We start from the raw sequence: 12646 nt of genomic DNA on the forward strand, positions 1-12646 counted from the left end.
AATAACTGTTGCAACACAATGCAAAATGTAAGTACATATCTGGTCCCTGGTTTGCATGCACGTATACCTTTGCAGCTCATCCTGGAGGGGATGAAGTTATACTTTAAAATATATACATAGTTTGACAATTACGTACATGTCTGTCTGTCTGTCTCTCTGTCTCTCCCCCCCCCCTCTCTAACACACCCACCCACACTCACACATTTCCCATTCTGATATTCTCTTTTTAGTACATCCACAGAGTTTTTGGAACAGAATTCCAATTGCTAAGCATATGGAGACACTTCTACAGATGGAGACACTTCTACAGATGGAGACACAGCTGTTGGAGACACTGTGTTCTTCTCTTTTTCGCAACAGAAAGATCCCACCTTCACTTTTATTTTGTAGTTAATGAACATGAGGAGGTAAGGGCTGACAGCTGAATATCCTGAATGAAGAACTGTCAGGACTGGTGGTGCAAAGTAATACATATTAAAATGTTTCAAGCAATGCATTAGGACAAAGTAAGAAGTCCAGAATGAAGTAATAAGAAATATTAATGCCAGGACAAGTTTACATGCTCTGAGGACCTCGGTTTCAGTAGCGTCATCTCCAATCCATATGCCGCCGTAAGTTGCCTTCCTATGTTCCCAAAGGAGATGCACTATTCGGAAGCCAACGAGGAGTAAAATTGTCAATGGGAGAAGATCAATAGCTACTAGAAATATTTTTCCATATAAAAACTCTAGTTGTTCATTTCTATATTCAGTCTTACATTCAGAATAGTTCAAGATGCTGTGTTGCTGATAAGTCTCATTTCCTCCAGTTAGATTTCCAGCCCTTTCTGTATATGGTAAAACCGGAGAGCAAACTGCAAAACCAGCAACCCAAAGAGCAAAAACTAGGACCAGGTGACACTTCCGATGGTTCGTGCTTGCAGCTTCAACTGGAGGGTGCACCACTCGACACAATTTAAGGCAGTACAGCAAAGCAATGTATAATGTGAACCATATGGCAAGAGAAGTAGTAAAAATTGTTGTGAACATGAGAACTTTGCAGCTGGCTGAATCCAACCCAACACCAGAGGCATAAACAATCTTCAAGACATTCACTACCAAGTTGTTTACAATATGGTCAAATGCAAGATTGAAAATAAGTACGAATGAGATTCGCAAATGCTCACCGATGCATCTCCTTGTGCAATAAATCAACACTAGATTACCAGCCACACTGAGGGAGATCAAAACAGCACACACAACTATTTCCAAGGTACCAGCACTGAGGTCCATGGTTTTTAGCTTTCTAGTTTTTCCAGATCTATTCTGAGCTTTTGGAGTTCATGAACCCTGGTAAAAAAATTCACCAGCAGCAAAGGCATTTTCCTCCTCTCTGGTGAATTTTCACGATATGTATGATGCCGAAGAAAGGCAAGTATAACAATCAGTCTCTTCTCAGAATGCAAAATTGGAAAACAAAAGCAAGCCACAGTCATGTAAGCTCATGTTCTCAAGTGGCTCTTTCATCATCTCATGGGTGCTGTCATTATGAACAATCACAAGGGTATCCTTTAATTAAAGAGTTCAGAAATATGGCAGCAACCTAGAAGCATGCACTCCTAAAAATATGTCAGATTATAGAACTCCTGAGGAATTAACATTCCCCATGTCTGTGAACCTTGCTAAAGAAAGACTATAAAATTGTCCTATGGAAATAAACAAAACCTTTATGATTGTCTCTAAGGAAAGATGACTTACTTTTCACTCTCCTTATTCTGAAATACAATCCATTACTCTGAACAACAATCTATAGTAACTGAAAATCCTACTTTCAAAAACGTTCCCTTATTTATTATCCACAGAACATGTTAATTAACTCTTTAAAAATGGATTCAGCTGGCAAAAGACAAAACTTATTTTACTACATCATTTACCTTGGAATCATCACTTATCAAGAAGACAGAAATGGGACTAAGCCAACAACCACTACTGCTCTGCATCCTCTTTTCATTTCAGTATGGGCTATGCAGTTCTTTTTGTTTTTCAGAATGCATTGCAATAATCATATTTTCTGGTTGAATAGCTAAATTTCAGCTCCAAGGACACTGTCAAATCTTGTGCATAGTTAGAAAGCCATTTCTAAAATTAAGAAAACAGAAGGTCTGAATATGAAAATAATATATTGAAGTTATGTATGAAGAACATTTGACTTCAGCAAGATATGTAAGCTATTATCATAGGCAAGAGATCAAACTTTCAGTGAGTAATAAATCTACATACTGTAAATGGAAGAAAAAGGTATGTTTGTTATAGTTAATGGAAGGAAAACAAGCAAGACCAACAAGTGTTACATGAACTTTATACCACACAAAAGAGTTCAGGCTAACGTTAAAAAACAAAAAACAGCACAGCACAGAAATAAAATTATTATAGCTTCCTTCTACAAGAATTCATTGGACCCGGTACCATATATGTCAATGCAATGACCTTGTGTGGTCAGGAATGACACACATAGTTTGTCTCACAGAATCTTTTCGATCTCTGTTTCAAAACTCTAATCACTGGATGATCTGCACCACAAAAGGAGCCTCTGCCAATGCAGGATGTGGAATATTCAGGAACCAGCAATGGTGCTGGTATATTGCCACGGGTAGTTTTTAGTAGCCTATGCCATGCTCTGAAGCTGTAAGTGCAACATAAAATTAATAAAAATAAAATTAATAAACATAAATAAAAACAAACAAATAAATAAAAGCACAGCAGCAACGTCATGAAGACTTTAATGCTTCATTCAGGACACAGTGTGAGCTAATTAGCAATAGTGATACAAACTTGGTTCTTGTAGGTTATCCGGGCTGTGTGACCGTGGTCTTGGTATTTTCTTTCCTGACGTTTCGCCAGCAGCTGTGGCAGGCATCTTGTGTTACTCCTCTGAAGATGCCTGCCATAGCTGCTGGCGAAACGTCAGGAAAGAAAATACCAAGACCACGGTCACACAGCCCGGATAACCTACAAGAACCAATGAACTCTGACCGTGAAAGCCTTCGACAATATAGTGATTCAAAAATTATGTATATTGCACAAGTGTGTATGTACACACACACACATACTGTATCTGTCATAGTCAGACAGAGGTTTGGTTAAAATGTAATACAAAATGTGATTTTTCAAATGGTTAGCCTAAACAACTGCTGATTTCATCGGCTTTGCTGTTTCCCCTGCCTTCCTTGCAGAGACCTAACGTATTCCATAATAGATTAAAGCATGGGTGAAACTAGGGAACAATCCAGAATTAAGCCAAGATGTCCATGTTCATATATCATGGAAACCATAGGTCAGACTAATGATGGTTAATAATCAACTCTAAACTATGTTTTCAGTTTCTGAAAAAGTAATATCAAATAAAGTAATATCAAATCCTGATCTGTCCCTAGAAGCTAAAATGACCAAACTGAGGCTATTGTACTTTGGTCACATAATGAGAAGACAAGAGTTACTGGAAAAAGACAATGATGCTAGAAAAAGTTGAAGGCAGCAGGAAAAGAAGAAGCCCCAACACTAGACGGATCGACTCAATCAAGGAAGCCATGGCCCTCAGTTTGCAAGACCTGAGCAAGGCTGTTAACGACAAGACATTTTGGAGACATTGATGCATAGGGTCGCCATGAGTCAGAGGTGACTTGACAGCACTTAACACACACATCTAACCATAGTCTGTGGAGTGACCCACATTTGAATGATCATTCTAGTCACAGTAGTTTAATTAAACCTTGGTTTCATGTGATGTCTAAACTGAGACAAGTACAATACAAGCAGCTTTGTTCCACCACTCCATAGAGTGAGTTACTTCTAATAATGACATTCCTATGATTTGTATTAGTAGGTATAAATGCTGAACACCAGCAGAATTAACAGTGCAATCCTATGCAGAGTTATTCCAGTCTAAATCCATTGAAATGAATGGGCTTAGACTGGAGGATTATACTGTAATTCATAAAATAATTTGCCATTACAATGAACCTGGCCCCAAACCATCACACAGTTCTGCCCTTCCATCTCCGGTAACCCCAATGCTTGTCAGTGGCATGCGTGGGTGCCCTGTGCACTCCTCTCACTGAAATGAATGGACACTGCACAACAGCAGTGTTCTAGCAGGTTGCTAATCAATGGGATCAGCTAATGAGCTTGGGGACTGCGGCCTTACTATATCCACTAGTACCATGACAGCTGCTTTTTAATTAGAGACTGTTACTTCACACAATTATAGGTCAAAGATAAAAGATTCCGTCTCCTGAGCATTTCAAAAGAACAGTAGCTCTAAGATAAACAAGCTTCAACGAAAGGGAAAGGCCTTATGTTAGGGTAAAATATATTATACAAATAAATTGCTCTTAGGGAACTTTGAAGTCCTTTTTTTTTTTGCCAAATACCCTATCATCTCACACATCTGCGAAAAGTAGAGGATTACAATTTTGTCTCTTGACCAGAACAATAGTGCAAATTGCATTGTTCAGTTTATTGCATTGTTCAGCATTTAACAAGTTCAGGAGGGTTTTCAATATACCGTATTTTAGAAAGTACAAAGAAAATGTTAGATCTTTTGATAATTAGGAGATAAATTCTTCAAGCATTTGAGAATTTCAACAGGTTTTTAGGTAAGACCTTACACTGAATTAGGTAAATGTCAATGCCATCCATGCAACTATCTGACACTGTTTCTGATCTTAGACCCTGACATGTTTGGTGTTAACATGTTTGGTATAGCTTCCTCAGTTCTCTCTCCTACGATACCTCTGCTGTTAATTTCTATTCTATTCTATTCTATTCTATTCTATTCTATTCTATTCTATTCTATTCTATTCTGATTTCCAGCCTTTCCATTTTCTCATTGCGCTTCCCTAGATCTTGTATTTTCTTCTTGTTTTGCTGTTTTGCTTGGATCTATCCCAGTTTATTACTTTACTAGATAGTTTCTTGCTGTACCTTGTGAAAAGGGTCAACTCTGGACACCTAACCTAGCATCGCTCTAGGACTCAGGTATACACATAGCACTTCAACTGACATTCTGATAAAATTATCTGCCAGTTTCCTGCCTTAGCCACATACTTGAGCAGCAGAGGAAATCTCAGAACAGGCTGAATGGTAACTGTGAATTGTTCTTGTAAACAATGCATAAAGATGTGTGTTATTTTATTTGTATTCTTTATATTAATGGCTTAGTGTTTCCATGACCAAATCTGAGAATGAAAGTGAGAATCTGCACATCCCTTTATAGAGATGATTTGCTATTAAGAGAGTTTTGTTACAGCTTCACATATTCAAACAAAGTGACAGCCTGACATATTGCGACATTATTTTGACAGTAATAAGCCAGATAAGGGTTTATAATGCAGTCTCTGGAGCAATGATTGTTCTATCTTCTGGAGCTCCCTTCATACATTTTTTTCTCTCTGAATGATGTAAAATAACATTGTTATTTATTAGATGCCATCTGCATTATCTGGCTTTCTTCTCATTGACTGAGCATCTCTGTAGCACCAGCTTATTTTATTCATTTTTCCACTTCTTGTTAACAGTGTATGCCAAGAATAACATATGGTGCAAGATGAATTATCTTCTCAGTCAATTTATGTAATATTTAAAGGGAAGGGTCAGATGTATTTTCAGAGTCCATACATGATTCTGAAACAACACTTCTGTCTAAGAAAAACAAAAAGCTTAGCTGTCAGGCCACTAAAATAATATGATTGATTTTAATGGAGGAGTGAATTCTGGAACTGAGATTACCTTATCCCTTATAATGCTTATTCAGAAGTTTGCTTGAGTTCAGAAGTTCATAGCTATGTACCATGATCTGGTACTTCTGAAGCAAGCCAGAATCAAAATCATGTTTTTAATCAGCACACGACTGCTACATAAAACATGGCCACAAAAAATAGCAGATGACCGTCAAGATCAGTTTTTTTTTTTTTAAGTCTGTATAGAGCAGCCAGGATGGGAGCATTCAGAGTGAGATCAGTTTCATACATATGGATCTCCTAACAGATTTTACTTATTAAAAATATGTATATGCCACCTTTGTGCTTGTAAACTATAACATCCAAAGTGGCTTAAAGATACTTAATAAAAATAGCACAATTCAATAAAAATAGAAAGACATAAAATAAACCAACCAGAGGAATACAAATATTAATCATATGATTACCAAACCTAGCCAAACTATCAAACAGCAACCAAGTAAACATGAACACACACACAACATACTCCTCTTCTTGGAGGGCTTCCTAAAAAGGGAAGTCTTCATTCTGAAGAGAAAGGAGAGATTACTACAACAAGGATAATTTGCTCCCCTAGATGAGTACCGCTCCTTTCTAGAGCAACTGGTATTTCTGAACACTTTATAAAAAGGCAGCCCATGCAAAGTACATTGCAGTAATCTAATCAAGGAATGATGATGGTTACTAGATCCTTATTTCCCAGGAAGAAAGGAACAGTCATAATTCTCCCCAAATCTAGTACAAAATGCTTCTAACTAGTCACTTGGAGGCATAAAGCCATATCTACAAGAACCCATATCCTTAAAGGGAAAATAATCTGTGCACTTATCTAACTCCTCTAATAGGGCTGCCAACCTCCAAGTGGGGCCTGAAGATTTTTCAGAATTATCATTGATCTCCAGATGACAGTGATCAGTTCCCCTAGAGAAAATGGCTGCTTTGGAGGGTGGACTCTATGGCATTACGTCTTCTCCTCCATACTAATAGCCATCTGGGGTGCCATTTGATAGCCAAGAAGCCGGAGGCCAAGAGGCCCACACTTCTAAGGTTGCGATTACCAAGGAGGAGACGACTCAGGCATCAGGTAAAGGAGTTGTTTATTTAGCCGGCAGGAGAAAAGTATAACACAGCAAGGCTGAAATCAGTTCTCCAAGGATTCAGCACTTATACATTTTTGCATTGCCCATATTTGGCGCAGCTGTTATCTTACACCATCTATTGGTTGCCCTATCCCATGTCATTCTCTTGCCTCCCTGGTTTCCATGGTTACTGCTATTTTGGGGAATTTCCATGGTGGGTCTGGGTATTGGTAATGTCTATATCTGTGTTCCCCAGGTGTCAGCGATTTGCGTCTTGCAGGGTCAGCGACTATTGCTTTTGCCAACTTTGTGGTTAGTAGTTTTGCTTATGTGACGGTTAGTAATAGAGCTTCGAGCGTCTTGACCTTCACTCCCTATCCTGTCATGGCCTTCTCTATTCTTGTCACTAACTGACTCCCTTCAGCCTACATCCTGCATCCTCTCTGGTGCATGGCTTTTTCTATTCCATTGTCTAAGGGTTTTCCAGCAGTTGAAACTTTTGGACTGGGGACCTTGGGAGCTCTCGGGGGTTTCCTGGAGACTTTGGGAGCCATCAGGAGCTTCCAATACCCATCCATCAATACAGGCACCTCCTCTGCAGTCCCACCACTTCCTCATTAGCCTGTATTCCCAACTGCCTTTTATACTGCCCTGTTGATTTATGCCTACCCTATGGGTAGTCCCTGACCTAGCGTAAGACAAACAAGGCCTCCTGAGAGTCCAGGCAAGCCCACAGCCTAATTAGGGTCATCCTTTGACCCTTCAGCCCAATCCTTCCGTCTTCTACATCTGGGAACCATGTTGCAGGCTGTTTCCAGCCAAGTAACAGTATTAAAGGGCCCTCCCTACGCACATGCCTGTACAGCTAATGAGAGGCAACCTTTCTGCTGGTATGCCAGTTACCCAGAAGTGTTAGCTAGGCCCTCTGCACTGATGATGATGATGCCAGTATGTCCTGGGCTGGGGCTACCAAGTTCTTGTTCACACACACTGATATTGTTGTGGTCAGCAGGGACCAGGACACTGAACAGACAGAGCTCCTGGATGAGTTGGCAGCAGAGGCTGGGCCCTCTACCTCCTCGGAAGTTAGCAAATGGTCTCTATCAAAGGCTGAAGCCCCCACTCCTAGCATAAGTAATGCGGAGGAGAGACAGCTGTAGCTGGTAGCATCACCCCCGTCTGTAGCTAGGCTGAGGGAAAGACTACGCAAAGATTTAGACACCCGCTGCAGGAATGCACGGGAGTATAGGCGAACACAAAGCCTGAATACTGACAGGAGCCAGGTAGGTAATTGGTGGGGCAAAGGAGTGCACCACCAAAGTGTTGGAAATACAATGTCTGGTGCACAAAGATTGATTAAAGAAAGGAAGATCAGCAGGGCGCAGCAAGTGTAAGAGTTAGATAGATAGAAAGGTTGTGATCCTTTTCCCTTCTCTTCCTGTGTTCTTGTTTGTTCCCATAATGCACCCCTCCTCTTCCTTCGTTACAGTGAAAGAGAGGAGCAACAGGCCGCATGTTGCCCTGTTAGTTATGGACCCTAGTTAGAAATAAGCCTGTCTCTCAGTCGTTTACCAAGTTTGTGATTTTTGAATAAACTCACTTTGTTTAGTCCTTAATCAGACTCAGGATCATTCTTAAGAAAAACTCCATTTCCTTCACAAAGAACCATATATTCCAGGCTGTTGGGCAGTTTCTCTGTGGAAGCAACGATTCAGTTTCCGGGCTGCTTCACATCCACTTTGGCTTCGGACCCTTTCTCCGACCGGCTTGAATTCCTGGAACTCCAACCCTCGGCTTGATTCACGACTTTGCTTCTGGACACATTTGGACTCCTGTTTTGATCTCCACTGACTCGACCTTGGACCGCACGACTACCCAGCCTCCTAGCCCCGCCTGGGACCTGACAGCTACCCAGATGTGTATCCTTATCCAGTATGCGTGTTTCTTATTTTTGTTACCCAGATGCAGAACTCTGCACTTCTCCTTGTTGAATTGCATCTTGTTCACATCTGTCCACTTTACTATATCTTACAGTTTGTTCGCTGCTTCTCCCAATTTGGTGTCATCTGCAAATTTAATGAGTAGTTCCTCCACACTCTCACCCAGATCATTTATAAAAATATGGAAAAGTACTGGGCCCAGAACCAAGCCCTGTAACACCCCACTGGTCACCTCCCTCCATTCAGATGAAATGCCATTGACAACTACTCTTTGAGTGCAGTTCTCCAACTAGTTCCCTATCCACCTAACTATCCTAGAGCCAAGTCCGCAGTCCTCCAGTTTACCCATAAGAACATCATGGGGAACCCTGTCAAAAACTTTACTGAATCCAGGTAAACAACATTGACTGCCCTCCCTCGATCCAGTAACTTTGTCACTTGACCAAAGAAAGAAACAAGGTTGGTCTGGCAGGACCTGTTGGGGACAAATCTCTGCTGACTTCCCTGGATCACCAAGTTGTCAATCAGATGCTCGCAGATTGATCCCTTTAAAATCTGCTCCAGTTATCTTCCTTGGGACGGAGATAGAGTGACTGGCCTGACTGGCCTGGAACAAAGGTCAGACTGACTGGCCTGTAGTTTCCTGGCCAGTTCTCCTCAGGCCAGTTCTTAGTGGAAGGCATTAAACAGGATGACCAGGCCACTTGAGTCCCAAAGCCAAGCAAAAACCCAACTAATAATGATACAGATAATTTGTGTTCTCTGAGAATGTTTGGAGCTGGTGTCACACACTATAATATGTTGCCAAGAATAACATATTGGAGAGCCCCATCTAATTTTCCGGATTCGTAGAACCTAGAATTGACCATTCCTTCACTCATTCAAGGAAACACTTGTTTCCATTTGATAATAAGAAATACAATTCTTTTACTAAAACATGATGTCTTTAATGCTTTTTCAGAATCAGAACACATAAATGTTTTGCATGCACTTGCACATTTTGAAAGACTGCAGAGAAAAACTAGCTTGTTCGCTTCAATTTGATTTGAAGGAATGATTGTAGGTCTAGACATTAACATTAGTTATTTTATAATTTAAACATTATACATGGTTCATGCTCTCTTCAAAAGCTGGTGTGCTGTAATCTTAATCTTACTGAAAATAGTGAAACAAATGAGAGGACAGTTTATTTGTTTAAACAATGGTATATGGTTTGCTTTGCTTGATCAGTATATTGTTGAATTCACATGGAATCACTACAGTGCTATTCACTAATATTAAGTATCCCACTGTCATGTAATATTCACATGTTTGTGTCATTGTGTGTGAGTGTAAAGTGCCATCAAGTTGCAGCCGATGTATGTAGACCCCGTCGGGTTTTCAAGGCAAGAGACATTCAGAGGTGGTTTGCCATTGCCTGCCTCCATGTAGCAACCCCAGATTTCCTTGGTAGTCTCCTGCCCAAGTACTAAGCAGGGCTGAACGTGCTTAGCTTCTGAGAGCTGATGAGATTGGCCTAGTCTGAGCCATCCAGATCAGGGTTTGTATCATTGTAGCCCAGTTCAAATAGCATTGTTTCAGACAGAATGACTGTCATAGTAGTTGTATCTTCAGAAAACTTGTACAGGGACTCCTAATCAGCAAGTGCTTTCCAGAGCCAGGACAGATGACAAACTGATTCCAATTATGTGTGTGATATGGGAGGAAAAAGGAACTGCTAAAAAGAAGCCATAATGAAATACAAAGTGCTACTATAAACCAATATTTTAACAATGATGGCTTCAGAAGACCATAACAACACTAGTAACAATACCTGGTAACACATAACTAGCAAGACTGTATGATGCAATAGCAGTTATTGCAAACAAGCATCTGCAGAACCATTACCATTTTCTAGAATATGCATGTTAGGGGTTGCTGTTGAAGCTAATTAACTTTTCTTAGGCATACTGCTATTAAAGGCAGTTGGTGGGTGATTGCTATGGTACAGTATTGTTCTCAATAAAACAGTACTGTATGGAACTTTATTCCAAATTATAAATGCAAGAATCAAGACAATACATACCTTTGGAATATGAATGATCAGAGTCAGTTTTCTTTGATGAAGCCCATCCCGGGAACTGAGATTTATTTATGCCTCTGCCACTGATCTGTCCTGTTACACTTCTGTTACAAGTCTCCTGGTGATATCAGGCAATGAACATGCCTCTGTTCAAACTCATTCTTGTAAATAAATCCATACTGTTGCTGATACTACAATCCTAATCCCAACCCTTCCCTGGAATGTGATAGGATTTACTTCCAAGTAAACATGCTAAGAATTGGGCTGCAAGCCAGAAAAATTTTACTAGCTTGCCTGACCTCACATATCCATGAAAGGGAAAAAATACATTATCTCATAGGCCCGATAAATAAGAAATAATCCTTTTACCCATCTGAATTAGCTATTCATAAGCAAGGAAAAGAGACAGAAGCAAAGATAAACGGCACTGCCCCAGAAATCTTAAGACACCCCTGGCTGATAAGAAGTAGCAAAGTGATGGGCGATCTGTAATTTATTTAATTAATTTGGGGAAAGGCTGGCTTTCTCCCATATATAGTCCTCAAGGAAGTTGACAAAATCCAACAAAATACAACCAATTAGCCATTCCCTCACAAAACAGGTAGATATTTCACTTTCCTTTTTCCAGTTCAAGTATGGCTGCTTGATTCAAGTCCAGTAGCACCTTAGAGACCAACAAAAATTTTTGTTATGTATGATGAAGGGAGCTTTGCCTCTTGAAAGCTTATACCTCAAAAATCTTGTTGGTCTATATGGTGCTACTGGACTTGAATCTAGCTATTCTACTGTAGACCCACATGGCTGCCCTCTGACACTGCTTTTCAAACTGTTGTGCTTCCTTCTATACAGGGGTAAAAATCCCCATTTGAAAATCAGTTCCCAATCTCACATCAGCAGCTAGATATCATCATCTCAGCTCAGGTTTATTTATTTGTTTAAAACATTTATTAGCTGCCTTTCTACACTACAGAACTCAAGGTGGCTTGTCATATAAATAAAGCCGCGATGTTTTAAAAACTACACAGAAGACCACCATTTCAAATGTTCTTCCTTTGTGCAGGCACAAGGGAGAGGAGTACCTTGCTGCTTCCTCACTTCCCTCTAATGATAAACAGGATTGCCCCCCCCCCCCAAAAAAAAGAATCAGCACTCTGGCAGCAAAACCAAAATCCAAGTAAATCAATAAAAGGTGATTGCCAACGAACACAGCATTGCCTGACAGAACAAATAAATGCTTTGGTGCATGAACATTCAGTTAAGAAAAATCTGAGATCTTGTGAATGCATGCCAGAGGGCAGTTGGGACAACTCATGTGTATAAAACAGTATTGTGTGAACCAGCTGTGAATGATGAACGTATGCGACCATCACTCAGACTGAAAGTAACCACAGCTTTTCTAATCAGATGTATTCAGCACTCTTTGTTAGAGTAATTCAGTGATCTGTATTATCAGTACGTAGTTTAAAAAGACAGAAAAGCGTGGGCATATTATTTCTGGATCACCTCCTTTTTTGATTGAATACATATTAAAGATACCATCTTTGCATAAATTGGTGTTTAAATACGTCATCATTAGGATAGGATTATCATTTCAATATGCTTTGAGTATTATGAATGCCCTTTTGATCTGGCCCTCCTTTCTTACTCCCCAAGCAAAGCAATTATTTAAGCAGTGATTATAAGTCTTTCAAGAGGAAGCTGATGCTGGTAAGCAGATGTGTTTTCGAGTAAAGATACCATAATCTTCATTATATTGTTCTGCAAGATGTTTCTCTCACTATGTTTCATAAAAGCAGTTAACGTACGGCCG

The 12646-nt window shown here is 40.0% G+C and overlaps 1 protein-coding gene across 1 annotated transcript; it reads right to left on the reverse strand.

Annotated features, from left to right (window-relative positions):
* Positions 1 to 266: 266 nt before the first annotated feature.
* On the reverse strand, positions 267 to 1274 carry LOC130476998 (uncharacterized). Its single transcript, XM_056848998.1, has one exon. The coding sequence runs from the start codon at positions 1269 to 1271 to the stop codon at positions 267 to 269; it is 1005 nt and encodes a 334-aa protein (XP_056704976.1). The 5' UTR covers positions 1272 to 1274.
* Positions 1275 to 12646: the final 11372 nt, after the last annotated feature.

This window comes from Euleptes europaea, chromosome 4, assembly GCF_029931775.1.
Source record: "Euleptes europaea isolate rEulEur1 chromosome 4, rEulEur1.hap1, whole genome shotgun sequence".
Classification (NCBI taxonomy): Eukaryota; Metazoa; Chordata; class Lepidosauria; order Squamata; family Sphaerodactylidae; genus Euleptes; species Euleptes europaea.

What these genes read in the sequence shown, in the direction of transcription:
- LOC130476998 (XM_056848998.1), bottom strand. Translation starts at nt 1,271, where the DNA reads ATGGACCTCAGTGCTGGTACCTTGGAAATAGTTGTGTGTGCTGTTTTG.